This window comes from Columba livia, chromosome 3, assembly GCF_036013475.1.
Source record: "Columba livia isolate bColLiv1 breed racing homer chromosome 3, bColLiv1.pat.W.v2, whole genome shotgun sequence".
NCBI classification, from domain to species: domain Eukaryota; kingdom Metazoa; phylum Chordata; class Aves; order Columbiformes; family Columbidae; genus Columba; species Columba livia.
This window is the reverse complement of record NC_088604.1, coordinates 67835782-67861153: the sequence shown is the minus strand read 5'-3', so window position 1 is coordinate 67861153 and position 25372 is coordinate 67835782. Positions and strand designations below refer to the sequence as shown.

Here is a 25372-nt window from a genome sequence, read left to right as displayed (position 1 = left end):
ACAACCTGTTTTTCAGAGACTTTACTGAAAGAGTGAATATGCATGCCTGACACTAAATTAATGGGAAGACATTTTTGCCAGACTTCTTAGACCTTTTAAATGGAGGTATTCTAAAATGAAGTCTGTGAGCATATAAATCAGATAGTGACATGGTGCTTTTGCAAGTGTGAAGGAGGGGTGATACTGCAAGGCAGAAATCCTGGTTAACAAACCAGCTAGGAAGATAACACTTCAATGCAAGACAGAACTGAATGCTTCCATTGAAAATCCCTATTTTGAAAGGAATTAATATACCCATGCCAACGGCAGAGAACACAGCCTGAACTTTTATGTTCAACTTTTGCCTTCCAGTGCTTACTCATTTACTCTGTCTTCCATTGATATGGAATTTTCAGCTGAAACACTTATTAAAAACATTTATTAAGTTGTCAAGTTGTAGAGAAATGGAGTTTTCCTTGTGTGTTTCTTACTGGCTTCTGTTGTTTTGTCAGTAGATAAATGTTGGGGAAAGAAGCGATTTTCTAACTTAGCAGTGGTGTCTGCATTGGCATAATGTTGACTTTTCCTTGTAGACAAGGCAAGGATTTCCCAGCCAGGAGAGGAAGGCACAAAGAGGTATTTTGCCTATCACAGAATCACAGAATCGACTGGGTTGGAAAAGACCTCAGAGATCATCGAGTCCAACCATTGGTCCAACTCTAGTCCGTTTACTAGATCATGGCACTAAGTGCCATGTCCAATCTCAGTTTAAAAACCTCCAGGGACAGCGAGTCCACCACCTCCCTGGGCAGGCCATTCCAATGCCTGACCACTCTCTCTGTAAAGAATTTTTCTAATATCCAGCCTAAATTTCCCCTGGCGGAGTTTAAGCCCATGCCCCCTTGTCCTATTGCTAACTGCCTGGGAGAAGAGACCAATCCCCACCTGGCTATAACTTCCCTTCAGGTAGTTATAGAGAGTGATGAGGTCACCTCTAAGCCTCCTCTTCTCTAGACTAAACAACCCCAGCTCCCTCAGCCTCTCCTCATAGGTCTTATGTTCAAGTCCCTTCACCAGTCATGTTGCTCTCCTCTGGACCCGCTCCAGCACTTCAATGTCTTTCCTGAACTGAGGGGCCCAGAACTGAACACAATACTCCAGGTGTGGCCTCACCAATGCAGAGTACAGGGGAAGGATCACTTCCCTTGTCCTGCTGACCACGCTGTTTTTGATACAGGACAGGATACCGTTGGCCTTCTTGGCCACCTGGGCACACTGATGGCTCATGCTGAGCTTCCTGTCAGTTAGTACCCCCAGGTCCCTTTCTATTTAAGAGTAGTGGCCATGTTTCTGTTGTACTAGGCAGCTGCATCAGTGTCATAGCTAAAACAGTCTGATTTTTAAGGTCTGGCACAATTTTTCTGAAGTTATCAAATACCCATACAGTAAAATAAGAGTAAATAACAAGTTGTATCTGACTCTCTATTTCCAAAATGAACCAATGGAAGTATTTAGATGAATGACGGGGCCATGAACCAGGCAAGGCTTGCCAAGCTGTGTTTTTTGGCCGGTGTGGGATTCCTAGTAGCTGTTCTGTTCCAAGTCAGAGCCTATTTTGGTTTCTTGCTGTTGGATGCCTTGTGGCAGGAGATCTGAGCAAGTGCTTCCTCAACAGCTGCTCATACAAGAACTACTGTGTATGGACAGACCAGAGCTGGCACTGCAAGAGCGTGACCCCTGACTAGTGTTGCAGTCACCCATTCAAGCAACAAATAAATGCCAACCAAAAATAGCAAGTCCAGGGCCCAGGATAAGTATTTTCAGTCACCTGCATAATAAGCTTTTTTTAAACTTATTGTTAAAACATAGGGTACTAAGAAATCAAAATTGCTTAAAAAGAAACCCCAAACAAAACAACAAAAAAAATCTATGTAGTGTGTGTATGCATTTTTTTTTTTTACTTTTACAAAAGGCCATTTAGCAGGTAATTAGAGGGAAAAATTACTCCTGTTGATCCTTTGCAAATTACTTCCCTATCTCTCATAATTAAAAAAAAAAAGAAAGCTGAGAAGGAAAATTCTTGAACAAAAGTGTGGAGACAAAAAGTAAAAGGATCTGTTATTTATCTTTATTGGCTGAGGTGCCTGCACAAGCCTCCGGTACTGTTTATGGAATTGCAGGCTGCATCTGTATATACAGTTACCTCCCTGCTGCTGATGGGAGAATGCAGCCAGGGAAATGTGGCAGCCAGCCCATGCTGGCTCTAAGGGTGCCTAAGTCAAAAGGCATGGCCTTCTGAAAAGAGCATGGAAAGTCTTCCTTCCAGCCAAGAAAACATGATGGGTGTGTTGGTGACCAACAGTAGGCTGTGTGTCTGCTAGGCAATCCCAGCCTTAGCTGAACTGGCAGAGCTTGAAGTGCAATAAAACTCCAGTTTAGCTCTCCTAACACATTATTCTTTCAACAGCAGCTTTGTGGCCCTGCTAGTAAGCATAACAGAGAACTGTGGAAAGAGGACCAGGGTTTCCTCTGCAGAGCCGGTTTTAGAGCATTTGGCAGAGGTCACCATGGCATTCTTTTATGGTCTATATAAACACTGAGGAGTCTCTGACAGTATTGGTCACATTGATGCAGAAGCATACAGTAAATTTTAATGGCTGATTAGCCTTTACTGATTAAAGAGAGCCCTGGACCTCCATTTGAAAATCCATTTTTTCAGCTATTTGGTCTTTTGTGTGCTAAGTGGTCCCATGTTTTATTCCAAGCCTTGTTTTGGTGTAACTGTGTGGCACTAAGGTATTTTAGATGTTTTGCAGCATCTGTCCACAGTGTATCAGAACACAGTAGCAGGAGGGTGGTCAAGATTCTTCTATTGTGCCAATTCCAAACACCCTTAGTTGCATAGCCTCTCTGTATTGAGTTGTCCTTTGAAATTGGCCTTGCCTCCCTTTCCCTGAGTAACTTCAGTTAATAGTTTGGCAGTACTTGTACCTGTCTCACTGTGCTTTAACTTAATCTTCCCTTTCCCCTCTTCCAGCTGACTTTTGACACAGTTGGCTATCTTACCTTTCCTCCACACAGGATAAAATGTTATATGTGCTAACCATGTTCTGGTGTAGGGCCTAAGCAGCTGACTTAAATTTAGCATTTGGGCAGTCTGTAGTTGTAAGAATTTTGTCCAGAGGAAATCCTGGTGTGTTGCTATCATCTTTCTGCCCTCTAGCCTTCTAACTGAAGGAAAGACAAAACCGCAAAGGCATCTGCAAAGGCAGCAGCTGCCTCTGTGTCAAGTGTCAGTGCAGGCAGGCTGGTGTTCTGGGGGAGGGTGGAGATATTTGGGGGAGCCAAGTGGGAACTTAACTCTGGATGTGGAGGTCCTTTCCCTATTCTTTTTCTCAAAGGTTTGCTCATAGTAGGAGCTTTCACAGGAATTGTGTTGAGAGATGATATTCTTACTTCTGCCCATAACCCTGATCCCTCTGTGCTGACAAAGGCACCTCAAGTGAAGTAAGGGCACAACAGAGTCACTATTTTTTGTATCAGCGAAGTGCCAGGATTGTGCTGTTGCTGTTTTGGTGCACTTGCGCACTATTCTATAAGAAAAATTTGGGCTGTGTTTTACTGCTTTAGAGGGTCTGATTCTTTGAATGGAACTTGTAATTGGAATAGCAGCTGTCCACTTCATCTGCTCTGCAGTTGCTTGAGAGCCAGGAGGAGAAGCTGGTCTGTGGTGGTGCCAGCATGAAACAAACAGCAACGGTTTGCAGTGACAGAGCAGAAGGAGCCAGTTTGGGTAATGAGATGAAAGAACTTGGCTTGATTGGGTGCTCCTCTGCTGCTTATTGAAAATACCAGTTGTTGTTAATTGCTTTAATGATGTTCATAGCTAGAATTTTAAATGTTTTGTGTGTGCTGTATAGTCATTGCCCTGTTAATATATTTTTGATTTCCATTTGAATTCTGAAGCTACAGTTGTACATAACTCCTGGCGCATACATGGACATTAAGATGCCCTTATACTTAAGTGATTCCCAGACATTGTTTTAAATTTATTTTGCACCAGTTTTTTTCTTGTTTCTAAGTAAGTTTGAGCTGTTCATGGCTATTAAGTAACACTAAAATACAGGATTAGTGTCCCAGTTTGCCTAGGGTGATATCCTTATACAGATATTGTCCTGCTTGACATCATTCTGTCCTGAATTCCTTCCTCCCTCCCACCACACAAAACCAACCCTCCAAACCTGTGGCCTTCATGATTTGTGATTTCCAGGCAGCTTGCAGGAGTACTGGTTTGGAAGTTACATTGTCAGATAATGTAACTCTCAGAGGGAGCATGTCCCTGTTGTTCGATTACATCCCTTTAAATTCTAAAAATCTACTAACTTGTTATTGTGAAGGTATGTTAAGTCCCAACTTTGTGTCCCCCTCTTGCGTGTAAGGGACATACTGCTCAAACTGGTTAACTACCTGTATAACAGGAAATGATAATGGGGATAGTTGTGGGTATGGAGGAAGCTGAGCTACTTAGAGGCTGCCCTTATACTTCAGCTGTGACCCCTTTTCATAGTCTTCAGAAAGGAAAAAGGGATCCTGAATGAACAAAACTTAGTCACGGCCATTAAGAAGGCATCCTCAGAGAATCCCTCTCCTCTGTCTGGTTTGTGTGTTTTGACCAAGGAAACTGTTTACTTCAGATGCACCATGGACTAGTCTAGGGTTAACTTTAAGACATCTTACCAAGCCAATAAAAAGGAACTATATTTTTCAGCAAAATCTTGCTTGCAAATGGCTTATATGAAATGTGAGTAAAAGCCCTTCTCATCCCATTCTTATTTTCCCTTGAACTGTGTATTGGTGAGCATACTCTAGTTTGTCCATCTAGATGAGCGTGTTAGATCAACAGGTTACTGTGACCTTGTGACAGTACAGTTTTGCAGCCCTGTGTGCTTCTTACAAATATTTGTGGTTTACAATACTGTGAATGCTATGTAGTTCTTCACCAGAAATAATGAATGAGCTGTTGATCTAAAGCTAAAGAAGGAGCTTCAGTCTTTTTTTTTCTTTTCCCTTGCTCATTGCTGATTAAGAGCCAGTTTCCTGTTCTTTGAAGCTTCAGCTCACAAGACTCCTGTTTTCAAAAATCACGTGGTGATCAGCTGCTTAAAGTGGTGTGTGTGGACATAGCGATTTATTGAAGGCATGTCTTATACAGAAAGTGCTAGCCTGGAAAATGCAGAGAGGGTCTGCTCACTGTCAGATCCTCCACACAGTGTTGTTCTTCCAGACTTTACTAACTTAAATAATGTTATTTCTGGAAATCTATCTCTGTATTTTGAAATGGATGTGTTAGAAGGGGATGTTTGCTCATATTGTGATAAGGGTATGAAGGAAGAATTCATAACTATGCTGTTTCAGTGAAGGCTGGTTAGATGATGGGATGGGCATGCTCTTCCAGTTGTCCAAGGAGCATGGTGGTATCCGTTTTAACATGTAGTGCTGTGCTTTTTCCTCATAATGTCTCTGCTTGGGGGCAACACACACCAAAGTTGCATACTGATACATATCTGGGATGTGTTAGGTTACACTCTAGACCTGAGAGCCTGAGCATGATCCCTGTTCCTGGATTCAGACATGAATCTCCAACAGGTCTTGTCTTTTGGGATATCCTTGGAGTAAGATGTGCTTTTGCTAATACAAGCTCCAGGCTATTTGCCCACCTATCTATTAACTAACATGGGATGAACTGGCAGATGCAGATAGGCTTTAGCTAGCTCTTTCCTCTCTGAGCCAGGTGGATGTGGGTAAGCTTTGGTCTGAAAATCTGAGTGCTGTGTTAATAAACCATGGCACCTAAATGTAAATGCTCTGCCAACGGTTTATTCTCTTGGTCTGAAAGCTGCACTAATGCAGTCATGGTTTCTGGACCATGCATTTTGTGCACACTGGCCGAGCAAGCTGAGGTTCAGCTGTACCTGCCTGTATAGACACTATCATTGTGTGTCTGTCTGTTCATCTTTCTCATCAGCTTAATGTCTTTTCCTTGCAGCTTTGTTACATACTCCTTATTGCTTGGCACTGATGATTTCTAGGTAAGCTCCCTCTTTGCTTCACAGCAAGGTGTGTATTCTTCCATGCAGAGCACTATAAGCATTGTTCTTGGCATTACCCTTGGCTTATCAAGTAGAAAACACTTTTAAAATGTTAAACTTGTCCAAATGGAAATAATCTGAACTGAAGAGGTTTGTAGTAGGTACCTGTCTCAGCTGTTATATCTTGGACAGATTTTTAGGTAAGAGTTCAGTTATTTCTCACATTGAGACTATAATCAGGAGGAAAAAAGCTTTTCCATGTTGTATGAGGATTTTCAATAGCTTAGTTGAAACTCTAGTATGTCTGATCTTGGAAATCTAGGAGGCAGCAGACTTGCTTTGTGTTGGAGATGCCTGTGGCCAGTTTATGACTGTTCTCAGTTTAATCAAGCATCTCCCTTTTTCACTTGTGCTTGTCATGTGCCCAAACTCATTAAAGTTTGGCGAGAAGTTGAAAGATTGTCTTATGTGAACAAGCTTCCTCTGTAGGGAACTATGAGGGGTTGGGCTCTTGTAGTTCATCTTGGCAGCAAGCCCTAGTCACAGTGCCTGGGAGCAAGAGTTACTCCTTTCTTTGCTTGCAGTGGTCCTTCCTCTGGCCTTCAGCTGAGGAGAAAGGGTACATAGGAAGCAGGTAGAAGCAATACCCCAAAAACTAGGAACAGAGGAGGTAAGATTTGTCAGGAACCAAACCATGAGAGTAAAAGCTAAGGACTAAATTTTTAAGAGCAGGAGCAGAGGGAAATGGGTCCTTGAAGCCAAAAGGTAGACTGCTGTTCTCCAGGCCTGAGAACTGAATCTAGGTCTCAGAAGGCTTTTCCATGCTCTACTAGCAACTTCAGGGGCCCTTGCTACGCTTGTAAAGTCTCCTTCTAGCAGCGTGTTTGCAAGGCTGTGGGCACAGTCCCCTGCTAGCTCTAGTGGTGAGGGTAGACGAGATCTAGACCTTATAGATAAACCACAGTGTCTGACTTTTATCTAGCCATTCATACCATGTTATGCAGATACAGGTGTATTTGATGTTCCCATGAGTTACTGGGCAATTTGTGTAAGCCATTCTGACAGGTGGACACTTAGTGTCCCTCCCTTTCCGGGTGTTTAGCCTGATCCACATGAGGGCAGGCTCAGTGGAGGAGAAGGTTTCTGTAAATAGGCACAATGCCACAGATAAATTATGATTATTCAGAAACAGTAGGATCACTAACTCAAAATGAGAGAACAAATCTGGTAACTTTGCCTTTAATATCTCTGCACTTGTATTTAGTGAACGAGTGATCAAGAAAGGTAGGCTTGGTGTTGGTGGAAGAAGCTCCTGCTCTGGTTAGAACAGCCTAGGTGCAACATGGTCTTTTCTAACATGTAGTTGGAGCCAAGACTGGATGGCATGTGCTCAGCCTTGCACTCTGTTTCCTTTGAGATTTCACATGCAACAGAGTGGTTGCTCATTATAAGTGTCTAATGGGGGACAGAGTAGTATGGAACTGCAGCGTAAGGGTTGTATCATACTGGGAGCAACCTCTTAAATATATTCATTGATTAGCAGCTGTGCAAACTAATACTCACTGTTGCATGAACCACTTCACCTGGACCAACAGAAATGAGAATGATCATTTGCCTGCCTAACATTAGATCATCATGGCTGCTTTGGCATTACTACTCTTAATATTTTAAGATTAGAGAAAACATACAGTCATTTAGTAATCAGGTTGTATCATTGAGGATTCTTGTTTCTGCTGCAAATGTCACTGACTCTGGCACTTCTGAGTCTCTTCTTTCTGTCTTTGACATCCTTTCCTAATTTTTTGTTCCTCATACTGATCAGTAGACAGTAGCAGTCTTTTTTTGTGTTGGAAACAGCTTTATTTCAGCTGTTGTATTTTGATTCCTCACTTAACTAGGATTAGCTTTAAATCAAAAAGAGCTTCCTCCGATTATGGATTCATAATTTTTGATCACTTAAACTCTTATTTTAATTCTAATTTTTATCTACTCTTGCCCTGACCTATAAGTCCTCAAAAACAACTGGAAGCTTTGAAACAAGGAACACATGGGTTTTGCCTGTGTTTCATAGAATAAATAGAAGAACATTACCAAATAGTAATTTCTAAGTGCAATAATCTTACCAGGCTACATATGCAAACAATGATTTCTAGTCCTGGTGCTTTGTGGCACGTTTGTTTATCGTCCTAAGATGTAAACCATTGTTTTGCATTGAGGCAGTGCCATCCATATCTGCAGATTGACTTGTTCAAGGCTCACTGTACTAGATGTCCATCAAATGTCTCTTGTTTTAGAAAAAAAGTAGTATTTTTTGTATATGAAATAGGTACTTTTAGAAGAACTGGTCCTATTTTCTAATTTGGTTTTGATCCCTTACACTGGCCATCTTCTAGGACTTTGAGAGAAACCAGTCATTTATGTAGTCTGAAATTATCATACAACTGAATTGTACAGCCTTTTTTCCTTCCCTTTCCTTCATCTTTTTCTTTTTGTCCTTTCAAGGTACTTCCAGGCTCACTATACAAATGATGGTTGTAACTTGCTGCACTAAACTTCTCCTTTCTCAAACTTAAAATCTAAAGTAAAACCCAAACAAACCTATTTCATTATTTCCAAGCACTGTGAATGAGATAATGTACAGTGAATGGGCAGTGAAGATGAGAGATAGCAGGCTGATTTGAGAGTTGGATTTGTAGTAGGAAGTTTATCTATAGGGCAACTATTGCCCTTTAAGTTTTAAAGCCTCACATGTTTAATTACTAAATACTTGTAATTATGTCAGACCTCCTCTTGCTGTACTGGACATACAGTTCTTAGGGTCAGCAGACTAGTGTGCAAGTGTTTGTCAGCTGCCCCTACAAAATCAAGCCCTTTGGCTTAAACTGCAGGGTGATGTGGTTTTGGAAGCTGCCATACCTTTTTCCCTGGTCTCACTAAGGGGTGCTTGTCTGTTTCTGTTCCATTCGCTTTTGGGGCAGTGATCACCTCTGCCAGAGGCCAAATAGCCAACATTTGGAGAGCTTGTAATTTCTTAAACTGCTACAACTATTTACTACTTAATGCCTATCTGTGTCTCAAGGTCTTTTGCCAGTAGCCTGCAAAGAATTAATGCAACCTAAATACAGCTGGAGCTGTCTTCCAATGCAAGATTGAATTTAAGTTGCATTAAATAGCACCAAAGCTAACTCTGATACCTTTGGACTTTTGAATACTCAAACAGAAATCACCTCATGTCCTTGCTACATTGTTAATGCAAACTGGAGAGGGTGCTTAAAAGGAGTGTCCATCCTCCCCTCCTCAGATGTTTCAATTGATGGGTGGTGTTTGTACCCACAATCCTCACACCTATTTTAGTTTTTCTTGACTGTTCCCTGTCAGCATACTTCTTCTTGTTTCTTTTTTTTGCCCTATCATCTGCTGTTTGCAACATATTGTCTCCCTATCACTGGAGCAGAAGGTGGTAGTGCTTTGGTTTTCTTGTACAGCCTCATGGCACTAACAGGACCCTTGAAATACCACCCTTCAGCTATGCACAGACCCTTTCAACTTGGTCCAGCCTAATCTGGATAGAGCTGCTTAATTGTAGTAGGATCAACCACATCTCACCAATAAAATCAGACAAACATAAGATGTGACTATTTCTTCCTTCCCTCTGTCATTACAGCTGTTGTGGAGTTGTCAGGCTCTTGACCTAAGCACGTGTTTTTCATGCCTAACATGAAACTCTTGAGATTGTGCAGGCACAGTTGTTCAGATGGGGGGAAAAAATGCTTTGTTTGTCCATTCAGCCAAAAACAGGAGCAAGTTACCTTTTTGGGCATCCTACCATTTGTGTTGTGCATCAGAGTTCAAATCTGCTATGAGGTGAAGATATGTGTTTCTTACAGAAAATGTAACTTACTTGAATGCTGGTATGTCAGACACAACTATAGTCCCTTGTTTCTGAAGTATTCCTAGCTTATTTTTTTGGCTTTCATTGGTCTAGATGAGCTGTGCTACCTCTTATGCCAAAGCTTTGGTAAATTACTGGTACAGTTGCCGTCTGGACTGATGGCAGTGTGAACCTTGATGATGCAGGAGAAAATTTATTTGAAGAAGAGAGTGAAGAGGGATAAAAACAAGGGTTTCTCCTGCATGACTGGTACCAATTAGAATAAAACTAACCTTTCAGGAGCGCTCAGCTTTTGTGTGATCACAAAAAAAGCATTGTGTATCTTTTAGGGAGTTCCCCCTCACTGTCTCCTTTCAACATTGTTTCAGTTGGCCAGAATGCCACTCTGACAGGCAAGAGTTCAAAATGTGTATCTGACAAAATAATCAATGTGCTGGACAGCACTTCTGAGCACAGACGGATGCATAATTGGCATTTACAGAGGTCCATGGATGTGTATTTTGATAAGTTTACAGCATTAACCATAACTGCAGGCACCCTGTTTTAACAGTATTTATAACAAGCTGCTTAGATAAAATGCTTGGGAGGCTTACTGTCTATTTGGGGAATTTCTGGCTCTTAGTGCGATATGCGAATTAGTGTAGAGTTGAGATAGTAAGCTACTCAGTAAGTGTACCACTGTTACGGATTAGTCTTTATCCTTTCCATTTCTGATGGCTTTTACTAAATATCTTTATAGTCTGTGGAAGACTTATTCTTTCCTCTTCCCCCGTTTTTAAATTAGGTTAGAAACTCCCTTATTACCAGATTGTGTTACAGTAACTAGTATTTTTGATTTATCTCAGCAAATCCCTACACTTTCTTTCTGAGTGAAATGCATGCTGAGAATGGAGTGAACCTGCTAATAGGGAAAAGGATGTGCTTTGTGTGTTCGTATTCATTGGGTCTAACAGCCTGCATGCTGTGCTATCTGTTCCTTGTGCTTTCCTTCAGAGGCGGGGAATGGGGAACTTAATCATCCTATTTCTGCCTTTTCTCCTCACACCTAAATAAATGTTGAGCAGTTGGCATTTTAGTGGGAGCTTCTGATATGGGTAGTTTGGCACTTTGTTACTTAATGTTCATTAGATCAACTTGAGCTATTTTGTTGTTGTCTTTGCTATTGTTTGGACTCTTTCTGTTTACCCAGCAGAAGAGTAGTTATGGTGTTAGCTGTGGTGGCTGCTGTTGGAGCTATTGAATTATTTCAGAGTTTTGGAAACTTTTTTGCAAATTGCTGGAACTCACCACACTCTTCTCAAAATAGTTCTTTAAAGGACCTTGCAGAGTGTCAGGAGGTACAAGAAAACTGATGCTGAGGATAGTGGTCTTGTTTCCTCTTGACTCCTAAATCCACCTCCCTTTTGGATGTTTTCAGGTCCCTGCTTTCATTCAGGAGATGCCAAGGTGGGGCAGCGGCAGTGAGCTGATCCATGAGCGTCCTGGGGGAGGACAGGCTTGCAGTGCCCATGCTTTGGCTTGGTTGTAGGAGGGCAACAGAGGAGCTATGTGTCTGGGGCACTGGGACCCCTGTGAGGGTGGGACTTGGTGTGGGGAAGAGCCTAAGACCAGAGTGTGGTGTATGTTGGTGAGGTGCTGCTTTACTGTTTTGAAGTGCCTTTTATGATGAGAAAATGTGAAAAAATGGCCAGCAGAATGTGTTCTGTCTTTTTGAATAACTGAATGCAATGAACAGTGATATCTGTGGATGATGAATTCTCATTGGGATTTCAGAGCTCAGGGATCCTTCAAAAGGTGTGGACTAGTGCTCTCACTCAGGGAACAACAAATCTGATGTGCCGGTGATGCAACAGGAGAAATGTATGGGTGGAGGATGTTTGGGGAAAAAAAAAAATCCCCCAAATTCTCTATGCCTTAGACTTCATGCTTCACTGTAGACACTGGAAATCTGAGCTCTTCTGATGAGGCATGTATGTCATCTTTGTATGCTAACTTTAAGCAAGGGAGATCTTCTGTAGTGTAACAAAATAACCAGCCCAATCAAGAACATTTTTCAAAGCAATTTTATGGCTTATTGCAGTTTTATCATCTTCCCATTCCCTGACTTCTTCCTCATCCTTTTGCCCAGTGCCTTGAGAATAGCATGACTTTTGCTGCTGGGTATGGGGTAGTAACACAACTCCTGGCTGTGCGGGAAGGGTTGCTTAAGAGCTGTCACCTCCTATGTGGCTGGGGCTTGGCCTGCTGGCCCAGGAGCAAGGAATCAAGCCACTGATGCTTACTGATTTCCTCCCTGTGTGGCTGCAGGCAGGGGGGGTTATGTGGTCTATCACTGGGCTGCTTTTGAGGTTAGTTAAAGACTATCTCTATGGATTAAGTGGGAATTTTTGCTTCTCAGGAAGAAGAGATGCCAGATGTAGAAATTGACATTGATGACCTTCTTGATGCAGCCAATGAAGAGGAGAGAACTCTCAAATTACAGGTAATATTATTTGCTAATTTTAAATCAGAATGTGGCTGAATTAATGCATCTGGGTCTATCTAGTGTTGAATCCACTGTAAGTGTAGAATTAGAAAAGAGGTTAATATGTCTGAGTTTAGCATAATCTACTGGACTCTACAAATGTAATCAAAATCCTTTAGAATAAAAAATTTCTGTAAGGTAGGTGATAACAGGAGTAAAAGAAAGTTCAAAGAGTCCAGTAATTTAGGGAGATATACTGGGACAGTTTAGAAAGCCATGTTTTTTTTTTGTTCTACTCAGTTTTACAAGTTATATAAAATAACAGCCACATAGAAAAAATTATGTGCCTGAGAACCAGTTATGATGTACCTGTATATTTCTGCTGCTGCAGCAAATCGCATGTGTGTATATTCTCCCTTGTCTTTAGGATGCTGGAAGTGTTGTTTCTGTCTATACTAGCTAGAAATTGGAGGCCATTGAGTTAGTTTGGAGTAACCTGTCTAGAAGCTTGAGGAATGGATAATATGCTCAGCAACAGGAATTACTAGGGAAATTCAGAAGCTGTCTGCTGAAATCAAACAATTCAAACCAGCTCTGTAATTCTATGAATCCTGCTTGAGGAAAAAGTTAATTAATGGAATAATGAGGGAAAGAAATATCATTGTCTTATATGTATATATATATATCTATCTATAGCTAAATTGAGATACAAAACCAATATTAAAGTCTCTGTTTATAATCTTTTCCGATGTATTAAAGGAAGGAAACCTGTCCCAGAGCAGTGGTTTGCCCTCAGCTCACTCCTGGGAAGTGACTAACCTGGTGCTCACAGTGCACCACATCTGATTGCAGTGCCTGTTGGTACTTTCTGCTTAAGTACCCATTGCCCAGGCTCAGAGACACGGGCTGTGCATTCAGCATTCATAAATAGCTTTCCTTCTTCTTTAACTGGCAGCTGCAGCCTCCAGACCTAGCTAGTGGCTGGATTTCTACATTACAAAGGCTGTGGTGCCGTTACAGAAAGCTGCCTTTCACATGTGTGTCACTGAGAGAAATGTTCCTGGATTCTTTTCTCCTTGTTTTTGTTTTGTTTTTCTTGGAGAGAGGAATTCTGTAAACCCTAACCTGGAGGAAGCAGCCATAATTTCTCTCCTGTTGCAAATCATTCTGATATACCTGGGGAGAAAAGGTGACTTGCTACAACACTCAGTTTTCAGCAGCATCTTCATCCAGAGATTCTTGGTTCTTGCTCCTTTTCTTTCCAATTCCTTGCCAGGTTTCATACTGTAGACTTGTTTATGTTCACTGTTACTCTGTTACTGAAACTGACTTTTTCATATTTTACTTCTAGGAAACTCTTGTAGATTGCTACAAACCAACAGAGGTAAACAGACTTTACTTAAATACTATTCACCTATGAAAAGTGTGGTAATGTTCAAGCTAAAGTAACTTTGTTTTATACTTACAATAAAGTAAATATGGGAATATTAATAGGGAGCTGATGAGCTTGGGGCTTTATATCCTGGGAATGTTTGTGCCTGTCACTTGACTACAATAGGAACAGGATTGGACCCTGCAGAAGAAATGGTTGTCATTCCAGTATTATCTTCGATAATGTCCTTATTGACTTTACTGATGCTTGGAGCTGTCATGTTACAAGGGAACTAAACACAGATATTATCAGATGTTTAAAACCCTACAATTGTTGCATGAAATTTCAACTTGAGAGATGGACTGTGTGCTCTTCGATGTGAAGCCATTTAATTTTATCTCTGGTAAAATTGTTTATTCTGGGAACTGTTATGTAGATAATGCAGCTCAGCTAATTGTATTTGTTAATGGACCTAAATAGAATTGTGGGACAACCTGAACTACCAGGATTTAGTTAAAAGTACTTGATATTTAACTTGAATATCCATTAATGTGTCCTGGGTGAATATAGCCTACTTCTCATAGTAACATGTGCTTACTAGGAAGAGTAAGTAGTGTAACAAAAACTTGGACTTGCTTTTTAAAAAAAAAAAAGTCTAGGTTGTGGGTCAGTTTCCTAGTTCAATTTACAGAGTCAGCGCTTTCCCACCAGCAGCTGCTGTGCAGTATTTAATATATTGGGTGGCTTACAGGATTCCCCTAGTCAGGGACATTTCAGCTGTGTGATTAGAAGTTTGGTTTGAAACAAGGCTGCATATAGCTTAGATCCTTGGTGACATTTGTAGCTGTAGGCACTTAAAGTATTGGGGCTTAAGGACTGTCAGGGAGAACTGCTGGCATGGTTAAACAGATGTTTCCCAGTCCATCAGGTACCTTCTTCAGGGCTCTTCCATTTTTATTAATTTCTGTGGTAGACTGGGAAAGTTCTCCAGAATTGCTATTAGAGTTGCTGGTACTTTTTGGCAGTGCAGGGAATTGCCCAGAAAGACTTGCATGGCAACCCTTGTAGAGCTTGGTCGGTGTTGTACCTTGGTTTCTTCACGGCAGATAACCCAGTCTCCCAATATGGAGATGCGAGACCAAAAGATCAAGTCTTCAGATGCCTCACTGTAGTAATGCTACACTACAAACAACCCCTGTCAGCCTCCTCCAGCCACCTCTCAGCAAGTGCTGTTGAACCTTAGTTGTTTGTAAGATTGGTGTGAATACTGATGTGGCGTGTGGAACCTGATGTGGTTCTTGTCCCAGGCTAGTGAGAGGAAATGTGGGTTGCGGGTAGGTGGGAGGAACAGGTTGCCAGATGTTTTAGCAGCCCCTTGTGCTGATCTCTTATTTCTGTGTTATCTGAAGGCATATGAGGAAGGCAGAGATTCAAATCCTTCTTCCTCCTTCATTGAACATGTAATATGAATTGTTTTCCTTAGTTCTGAAGTCTGACACTCGATGCAATGACAGATTTCAGAGCTCTGATAAGCATAAATGACAGATGTTAGGGAGTTTTTCCCCTAGAAACGTTGGTCATAGAACTGCATGAAATATTTATGCTAACTTAATTAACCCGCATGGCATGGCAATTCATAAGAAACAACATCTTGGACATGTGTACTCAACCACCCTCAACGTGCTTGAATCAAGGTGAGACTTTAATATTGAACTTGTTACTTGTCTCTTCAGTCCTCTGCTGATGGAATGGAGGCAGCTCCTTTTTAGCTGGAAAAACATCCATCTTCCTTGACAATTTTTTGAGATAGCCAAATTGAGAGAATTACTTAATCCACTCTTCTGTGAGGGTAGTTGTCAAAATGGGAGTCATTTCCCGGGACTGTTTTCACAACAGCACCTTTTCATCTGTAGCTAAGGCCAATAATACTGCATGACTGCTAACTAAGGCCATTTCAAAATTGTGTTTGAGGTTTTTTTTCCTCTTTTAGGCTGCTGTGTGTGGACTAAGAGCTTTAAATTGGCTTAAACTTGCTATATGAGGATCCTAATCTATAAAATCTGCCATCCTTTCATATTTGCAGACCATTCAAAACTATAGAGGTAATTGGTTTGTGAAAGGATTTCTAGAAGATTTGTAGAGAAAGGATGTGAGCTGATAGAATTTCTCTTGACCAATCAAATACAGTCAGTCAAGTGCACTAGGGATTTTAGCATCAGGAATTATACAGTTTGCAAAGACCAGTAATCCCTAACAGGGGAAAATGTATTTAATGTGATGTCTCCACTTTTCAGAACATAAAGAAAAATAGTACAGACAGAAAGCTTAACTCAAAGCTCTTATCCCATCTGTTAAAAAACAAAAAAAACCAAACCAACCAGACATAAAACCACACCCAAAAAACCAACCACCCCAAATGTATATCTTAAGGCGGTTTTGTTTAGTGTCTTCTGCTTAGACTAAAGGTTAAAGGAAAGGTTGAGGGATTTTTACATGTATTGTGGATTGACTCTTCATCAGAAACAGAGTTATCCAGTCACTTGAAAGATGGAAGAAATTCTCAGCCTCTTTAATAAAATTGCCCAAATGTAGTAGCTGGAAGTACCTTGTGAAGAATGGCTGTGAAACCTTACTTCTAAGGGAAATACAGCTAGACTGTTGAATGTGGGCTGAAATTTAAAATGTTTTTCTAAGGTAACAGTTACGACATTTGTTTTAATTTGTATAGAAAGATGCTTAACATGTGAACCTTGTAAAGAGATGTATAGCTCATCCAAACAAGGCAACTAAAGGTTAATCAGGAAAGTGCACACAGTATGATTTTTGGGTGCTATTTAAGTTTACGTTAATGATCCTTAAATTAAAATGTTGATTTGCTAATCAGGATTCATATGCAACGTGACTTGTATCGTTCAGTCATCAGAAGTTAGTTTTGTTAAATGTGCCAGAAACTAAGAATAACTTCTGGGCACAATTTGCCAACTTGGCTTTTTGTGGAAATATAATATTATAATTTAGAAAAACAGTAGCTCGGAGATACAATTGGTAACTAGCAAATGGTAAATTATGTGTTTACTGGTGTTAATCACTGCAATATGTGACTTGTATTTATATTTCACATCATTTCATTTGAGCCAGGATCTCCTTGCTCTGTGTAGTTAAGTTGCACTTGTTGAAGAAAGGTTGAGTAGCGGCCTGACTCAAGGCATAGGCTTTGGGATCTCAAATGTGGACAGTGCTTTCACAAGTGATGGTCTTCCCACCATGCAGAATTAAACAGAGCTACAAGCACTCTTCAGACAGTTTACACTTTATCTGTTTCCCTTTCTTTCGTGTTACTATCATACCTAGTTCAAAAGCAGACCATGTCAAATAGCCTTGACATAAGACAAGGCTTGACATGAGAGAAGAGCTATTAATTTCTATATATGTGCAGACTTGAAGGATATGCTATTTGAAAAATCAGTGCAATTACCAAATCTTGGATCTGAATTTTTGTGGTTGAAAAGGTACAGGAGCCTCCTGCATCACCCATGTTCCAGAGCAGCCAGTGCTTCACTCAGTGCCAAGCATCACCTGTGGAAAATCCCATTCAGACCATCGTCAAGTTGTTGTCTCTGTTCTGTCTGTGATGGAGAATCTTAATATATGTTGCAGGAAGTTATGTTAAAGAAATTTAAATATAATCTGTAATCTTGGTGGTAGGGTTTTGATATTTGACAAAAGACTAATTTAGTATAGGAAGACTTTGGGCATGAATTCAATATGGCTTTCTTAAGACATATACTTTGAAGGAGATTGGGTAAATCTGTTACTATTGGTAGCAGCAATGGGCTTTAGAAAAAATCTGAAATATTTGTGGCTGGTGTGAATTAGAGCTTCCACTGGTGGGACTATCAAAGTGACAACAAGAGAAATGACAAGGAGACTCTTAAACTACCATGGAAGAGAAGTCCAATGAGTGGGTGATTTTTGTTTACTGACTCTGAACAATGTGGTTGAGCTACACAATGTCTGCAGATAACTAATCTTTGAAGAGAAATAGATAAACTAGATTTGGGGTTTCTTTGCTTCCAGCCCTTCTTCCATAGAAATAATACAAAGCTTCAAGCAAGTGGGCTAGAGATCTCTCCCACTGAGGCAGGCAGGATTAAAGCTGTCCAGACCATCCTATTAGTATAATTCTTCTCACAGTGCAACACAGGAGAAAAAGGAGGTGAAGTCTTCTAAAAGAAAGCTATTTTGCTGGGAACTTTTAATTAATAACATTTTTCAATATTATTTCCAAACACTGTTAAATTGCTGTGCATGTTCTTTGAGAAGTTTGGGCAGAGATTTAAGTTACTGACTACTCAGTTACTTCAGTGGCCAGACTATTTCAGCAGCTTTTAACACTTAATGTTAAGAAAAGTAGAGATGCATCTCTTTATATTTTCTCAAAGTTTAATTCCTAGTTGGAGCAAATGACAGGCTTGTGATACAGCTCTTTAGTGGTCTAAGTGTTGTGTTGTTGTGGTTTTTTTTTTTTTTTTTTTTTTTTTTAATTAAAAACTATTGTGGGTATGTTTTCAGATAATGTATGTGCTTAGTTTTGAACAGGAATAGAAGGCTCAATCCTTCTGAAATAGAACTTCTAAAATTTTCAAGTATCATGGATTTCTGTTCCTACTATGTTATGACTTCTTTTGAATTCATGTTACTATTTGGTTTTTAATATAACTGCAAGGCAGCAATAGGTAGAATATGCATTTGAAGCAATAGTAACCAGTGATGTGTCCTAAACCTCAGTGCTGTGTACTGCCTTGCGTCTGGGGGAGCCTAGAATTTCATAGGCTTTACTGTAGCTCAGCTGATGGGTGGTAGATTATTAACCCACAGTACTTGAAATCAAATAGGACATTTACTAGAGAAAAAAGTTAAGAAACATGCATATTTAAAAGCAATACAGACAGAGGCATGTCTAAAAAACATAGTTTCTTGCTCATACATTTGACCGCTCTGAATTCAGTGAACTAGAACTTTACATGCCTGCTGAGATCTGCCCTATATTATACAGCAATGTTGGAGGGAATTAAGCTTACATGTTTGGTTTTTGGTTTGTTTTTTTTTTTTTTTTTTTTTTTTTTTTTCAGCAAGTACTGATGAAAACAACTTGCAAATACCCATAGCAATATTGTAACAATGGAGGAGCAAATGGTGATTTGACAAGAAGTTTGTTTGTTTACATGCCACCTAACTGGAGAAGAACTGGACTATGTGCCTTGCCCATAGCCAAGGTTTATGGTCTTTAGTCAATGCCTTGTATAGGGCTCACTGAGAGGCTGAATTGCTGCATGTTGTCCTCCTCTGGGCACTGCTGGTGCTGTGGCCTCACTGGAGAGGCTGCACTGATGGGCTTGTTCAGGGAGGCTACAGAGACACTGCCCCAGTTCTCACTGACAAAAGGCAGCTTCTGGTTCCCTTCTCACAAAGTATCTGTGAGTTCCCTCATCAGTTCCCTTCTTCCTATGCAGTTGGCCTCAGGTTTGAGCCTGTGGGGGGAAGGAAAGGTGTTTTCTGGTAGGATTCATTTTTTACCTTGACTATTCAGGTGGCATTTTTGAGTTATTGTTTAGATTTTTCCTCAGGTAGCTGTGGGGATTGCTCTGGAGGCTCATTCTGCGTTTTACATCCAAACAATCAAACTCTCTTCAGGAAATGGCCTTGGGCAACCAGTCAAGGAGATCTTGATGGTTTTATTTATTTATTTATTTACTTGTTGGCTGCAGGGAAGTAAAGCTGTGGAGAAGAGCTGTCTTAGGATATATTTAATGCTCTAGTGAAGCAGGAGGACTAGAAAACCTACGTTTTGGTTTGAGAACTAGCCCTATAACATGTGTTCTGTTCATAGAAATCTGGGGAGGCAGGATCTAATTAGTCTCCAGAATTAATTGGAAGACTTGATTGGGAAGCCTAGAATTCATTGTCTGTCAAATGACCTCATTAAAACAATGAATCACACCTCCAAAGCAGAGAGGGGAAGTGATTTCCTCTCCTTTCCTGAATTATCATTTCACCTTTGTTTGTTGTCTTTCTTTTTCCTCTTGTGTTAGATGAGTGCTTTTGCTGAACTGAATGCCTTTGATTCAAGGGAAAGCATTAGAGAATGGAGAAGGCAAATGCCTAAGGCTGAATATAGATGAGTTCAAATGAACTATAGATTTAGTCTCTGTCTCTCATTTAAATTTGCCTTTAGGATTAGAAAGACATCTTTTAGAAACAATGATTTTGTATTATAAATTAACAGGATTTACTTATGTAAAGGTGGTCTCCTTGCACAAAATCTATAAAAACAACAAAGCCCCCCAAAAAAACAACCAAACAAAATTAAACTGAGTTTGTATACTTTTTTCCATTTACTGAGACCCAAAGTGCTGCTATGAGGTTTTTCATCTATTAGAAGTAGATGTGACTTGTGTATTTCTGGCTGTAGCTTTCCAAGGAGTAATTAATAAATTCTTGAATCTTTAGCTGAATTATTAAATGTTTTCCAATTTTGTGAATTAAGTAAGTATTGTGTGAGTATATAGAAGTAGATAATCCAACCTGCGTTACAGAACTACTTTTAATGTAGATTGGTATATGACCACCTTCCAAAAGCATCCTGCTAAACTCCACACGTATTTCCTAGAGGGGATTTCAAGAAAATGCTCTGTGTACAATTATTTTTGTGTATGAGGTTAAGATAGATGTGGATATTAAGCCTCAAGTCAAATGTCTACATGGAATAGAACTGCAATTTTTGGTGATGTTTATAAAAAAACCAAAGGGGTATTACTGTATGTCACAAAACTGAGTTGGTTGGTTATAAAGTGAAGGCTTATTGAAGTGCTGTGAAGTCTCCTTTCCTGCCTCCGAGTGGGAAAATGTGCATCTTTTCTAGAACACTGCCTTGCCTTGATGGGGAGCTGCAAAACAAAGTCACAAGCACAGGAACACAACGGTGTTAATGACAGCCAGCCCCATGCATGCACCAGATGCAAAATGATACTTAAATCAGAAATGTACTGAACCAGTGCTCTGGTTTGCACACCCATAGAATGTGCACTACAGCACTGCTGCTTTGTGTGAAATATGTGCCACATATAACATGCTCTTGTTGGGTTTTACTGCTTGGTACTACAGACCCTTATTTCAAGAGAAGTAGTTTCTGAGGGTTAAAACATTTTCAACTATTATATATAGTTCAAGTGAACACAGTTATTTTCCCCTTCCTGAAGAATAGCCTTAGTTACTTCAGATCTAGTTAGGGAGTTGCCTATAAAGTTTGGTTTATTTTGGCAGCACCTAGAAGTTTCTAGGTGATGTTAACATTGAAAGCTTCAAGCAAATACCTTGTTTTGCAAAAGAAGGTGCTTCTGGTACCATGTCAGAATATAAGGGGAGGAACTCCCGTCCCATACTGTAATGTTGTATTGATAAGCAACTGACCCCTGTCAGTGTTTCATAATCAAGAGCAACTTGCTCCCAATTCTACTGAGTTGTGGGAGAAAAGGGACAGAAAAATGGTGGAAGTGCCTTTCAAATAGGGATATCCCAAGTGGGTACAAGTAGAATGATGCCCAAAGATTTCTCTGTCCAGACTCCTTGCCATAATGGTATTTCTTTCAACATCAGTGAAGCATTTGGCAGCTTCCTGTTGCTGCCTTGGTAGAGGGTGAAGGTGCTGTAGAGTATTTGTGGCTTTGACAGACAACTAATAGAGTCATTCAAAGGGAAGAACTGAACTTCCCTCTGTTCCTTCCCAAAGCTGTCTTTGTCTGTTTTGGCATGGGAGTATAGCTTGTTGAAAGGCAATGGTAATTACATTAATCCCAAGTAAAAGGCTTTTAAGATCACTTTAGAGAGTTTATTTCTATAGTGATTTCACTGCAGGGCTTCATTTAAGTTTGATAGTAAAAAGTCCTAAAGTGTGTTTATATATTTCAAACAGCACTATGCCACATTAGTTTTACATTATATAGCCGATCTTTACAATGGTGGAAGGATAACACAGAACCAGTGCATAGTGCATTGAAAGCTATGAATTTTTAGAGTAAACCTGTATCCCTTCTTTTTTTGTCTTCTGCATGGGTGTTTGTTACTCTGACAAGTTCAGAATGGATATAGTTGCAGTGGTTTGTGCCTCTGTGGGAAAAGACAATTTCTAGAGGATGGAGGGGGAGGACTTGGTCTTAACAAATTTGCTTTTTCAATCATCTCTTTAGGCTACCTGTCTATCCAGATGTGAAGTGCACTACTGATATGCATTGATGTGCTCCTCATTTTTACCAGGGGCCACATCAGCCTTTTGGTTGTTTTCAAAGGGCTGAATGTAATTTTAGGACTGTATAAATGTACCTACTCCTATACTTATACAGTGCTAAAATTACAGTTGGCCCTTTGAAGGCAACAGTGAGGCTGATGTGGTCCCTGGTGAAAATGAGTTTGACAACCCTGCTTTAGTTCAGGAGGGGCGGCTAGGGTAGATAAGGCTTTCAGTGAGCACTTGTAGCCCACATGGCTGTGTTAGCTGCTCTGCCTTTGCTACTGTTTGCTGATGCCACAGCTGGTGTGGGTGCAACAGCAACCATGGTGCAGTACGGGATAGATGTGCATAAGCTGTTAGGAAGGGAAATAGCTCTGCTGGGGTGATGCTTGCCAGGGTTGTGGTCCTACCAGAAACTTCCCTTGTGCACAGTGTAGCACCTGGATAATAGATGTTTGTGTGACTCTTTTTGAAGGGCATTGTGTTGTCATTTAGGTGGTGACCTTGCTTGCTGGAATTTTTAGCCTGAAGCATTCAGCTAGGAAGTCACACTTTTTTTCCTTTCACATCAGCCTGACTAAATCCATAATTACTTTCCATGTTTATAGCTAAATGATTTCATGATAAGAACACTTTTGTAGGTGTATTCATAGTGCTAAGGGTAAACATAGTGCTATGGGTAAAATGTGACAGTAAGGGGGTGATTTAGCTTTTCATGCCCCCACAGTTATTATATGAAATCGTATACCAAAAGAATTTTAGATAATGGTGCAAGTCTGTAAGCTTTTGTTCTCCCACAATTTAAAAAGAGAAAATCTGCTGAAGCTGGGAGAAGTATTACAGTGAATAAAGACCTGGTCCATGAATATATTTTTTTTCAGAATAATGTCACATGCTCCACAACCAGGCTCACCCAGCATAAGCCAGTGGAATTGCCTTTGGCTCCTTGTTCCTGCATTGCCTGAGACTGGCAGAGTGTTGGTGTGGGGCCGAGTAGTGAGCCTGGTTGCAGAGCTGAGCCAGCTTGGAAAGTAGCAGGGCAAGAGGAAAAGCAGCCGAGCACTTAGCCAGAGCAGCTCTCTGTTCCAGCTGAGGATGCAGCCAACCAAAATGCTAGTGCTGGTGTGGAGAGCGGTGAGAGAAACACCTCTTTTGGCATGAGTGCCGATTTCTGTGCAGGCTTCAACTGTGAAAGTTTGCTTTGACAATTTGTGTTGTATCCAACCATAGAATTTGCTTGATTCAACAGTTGGTAGAAGGCTCTGTGTAGAAAAAGCGTGGAAGAAGGCTAGCAGCTGAGCACGAACACTCATGCAGAGGAAAAGCTGATTGTTCATACCTCCACTGTGTGATAAGGGTGTGCATATAAGGTTTCTGGAGGTCAGGCCAGGGAGATTTCAGCTTAGCAGTAAAAGCCTAAATTAAAATGTATAGTTTGCTTAGTTTTTTTAACTCAATCATGGTATTATGGGATCATAAAAATTACTCATATTTTCTAATCTTTTTTTCCTAGGAATTTATCAAAGAGCTGCTAACTCGGATAAGAGGAATGAGGAAACTCAGTCCCCCTCAAAAGAAGAGTATATAAATAACTCCAAGCAGTAGCACTCTGTAAAAGACATGGCAAGGGAAAAGGGACTTTGAATATAAGGCCTTTATTAAAATAGTTGTCTTTCTCCACAACTTTTTTGATTTCATTCAGTTTTGACTCAAGGAGTTTCTTTTGTGTGTTTTAAGGGTTCTTTTTTTAAGTGTCAATTTTTTTATCAAGAATATCAACAATTTGGATGCTGCTCAACTTCCACTTGAGGATTACTGAAGCAAGTGAAGAATCCAAGAGTTAGCGATGAGGGGCAGCAAGCCTATGTGGTGATCCAGAAGATCTTGTAAATTTACAGAGCTAGGAGACTCCTTGCAACTAGTTGGATAACATTAAGTTGGTTGTACATTGAACTCATGGATGTCAAGTTTCTTGTGCTTGTCTGTACATAAATTATAAAGTGGGTGGTGAATACTGTTTCACATGAATGGAAGGAAAAATTTGTTACAGTAAATTATTTAAATGGTGGTTATTGCAAATTTGTTACCAGAAGGTACCAATTTAGATTACTATGAGTGCTGCCATTTTTCTAAATACCTTTAAAGTAGCCCAGTGAAAAATTTCATCATATCTCCTTGTTTAGACTGCAGCATATGAAAATTGGGAATTTTAAGGGCTTAATTTGTAGACTTAAATTTATTTGACTGACTTTGATGCTTTGCCAGGTTGTTTCCTCTCCACCTCATAGTGTCTTGGAACAATGCTAACCTATACTGAATGAAGGGCCTGCAGTGATATCTAGAGAAATGTCTATCACCATTCAAAAGTCTGCTTCCCAGTGGAGGAAAGGCATTGCTACCAGAATGAATTACAAGAACTGCCTTGTGTTTAGTGCTGTGGTCTGAATCAAATGCAGATTACTCTCCTATTAAGATAGGTGAAGAATATTATAATCTTCGTTTATGGTTCTGCCCTGAGAAGTGGGAAGACTTCTTAACTTGGTCTCTCTTTCTTGTAAAAGCAAGAACAGAAGAGACATCCCTGCTCCCTCCTGGAAAATGTCCTAACTAAAATGTTCAATAAGCTACCATATGCTGGTAGGTGACATTAGTCAGGCATTTTATATCAAGGGTGCTCTGAACATATTTTATTTTTCAAAAGAAGTACATGTTTGTGAATTTTATGTGTACTGGCAAGCTTTTTTAATGTATTTAATTTTGTAATGTTTACCGATGATTTTATTTACCGGATATTTACTCAAATAAATGGAACAACTTGTGACTTGTTACATGTACACTTTATACAAGGCTGTTGCTGAGTAAGTTGGTAAATGGACTTGCTTGTCAGAAAGAGAAGCATGTGAAGTGATAAGTATATGGGAACCCTGGGAAACTGGGGGGAGTTTGTGATTTCATCTGGTTTTGTGTTGGGATCTCCCACTGTCATTGTCAGCATTATCAGTGGGGTGTCTTTCATTCTGGAAGTGGCCTGTGTGAATGACCTGTCTTGCCACAAGGAGATTCTCTCCTCAAGATGTGCTCCTTGCAGAGGATCTGATGTAGCTATTAATAGATCTAAATGATCAAGTCTGTACCATTACCCTTTGAAGGAAAGAGAGATAGAGGAGAAGCTTCCATAACTCCTGAGGCAAGGGGCCTTTTGTTATTTGTGGGGGTTTTTGTATGGTGGGGTGTGTGTGTGTGTGTTGTGGTGTGTGTTTGTTTTTTCCCTGCACTCAACTCTGGAGGC

The 25372-nt window shown here is 40.3% G+C and overlaps 1 protein-coding gene across 1 annotated transcript in view; it reads left to right on the top strand.

Moving 5' to 3' along the window:
* PPP1R14C (protein phosphatase 1 regulatory inhibitor subunit 14C) overlaps positions 1-24904 on the top strand; it is a 53271-nt gene extending 28367 nt beyond the window's left edge. Inside the window, exons 2-4 of the mRNA XM_065057435.1 lie at positions 12359-12442; positions 13776-13808; positions 23597-24904. Coding sequence (XP_064913507.1) covers positions 12359-12442; positions 13776-13808; positions 23597-23671 — 192 coding nt within the window. The 3' untranslated portion in view covers positions 23672-24904. The remainder of the gene's footprint in view (positions 1-12358; positions 12443-13775; positions 13809-23596) is intronic.
* The last annotated feature ends 468 nt before the right edge of the window (positions 24905-25372 follow it).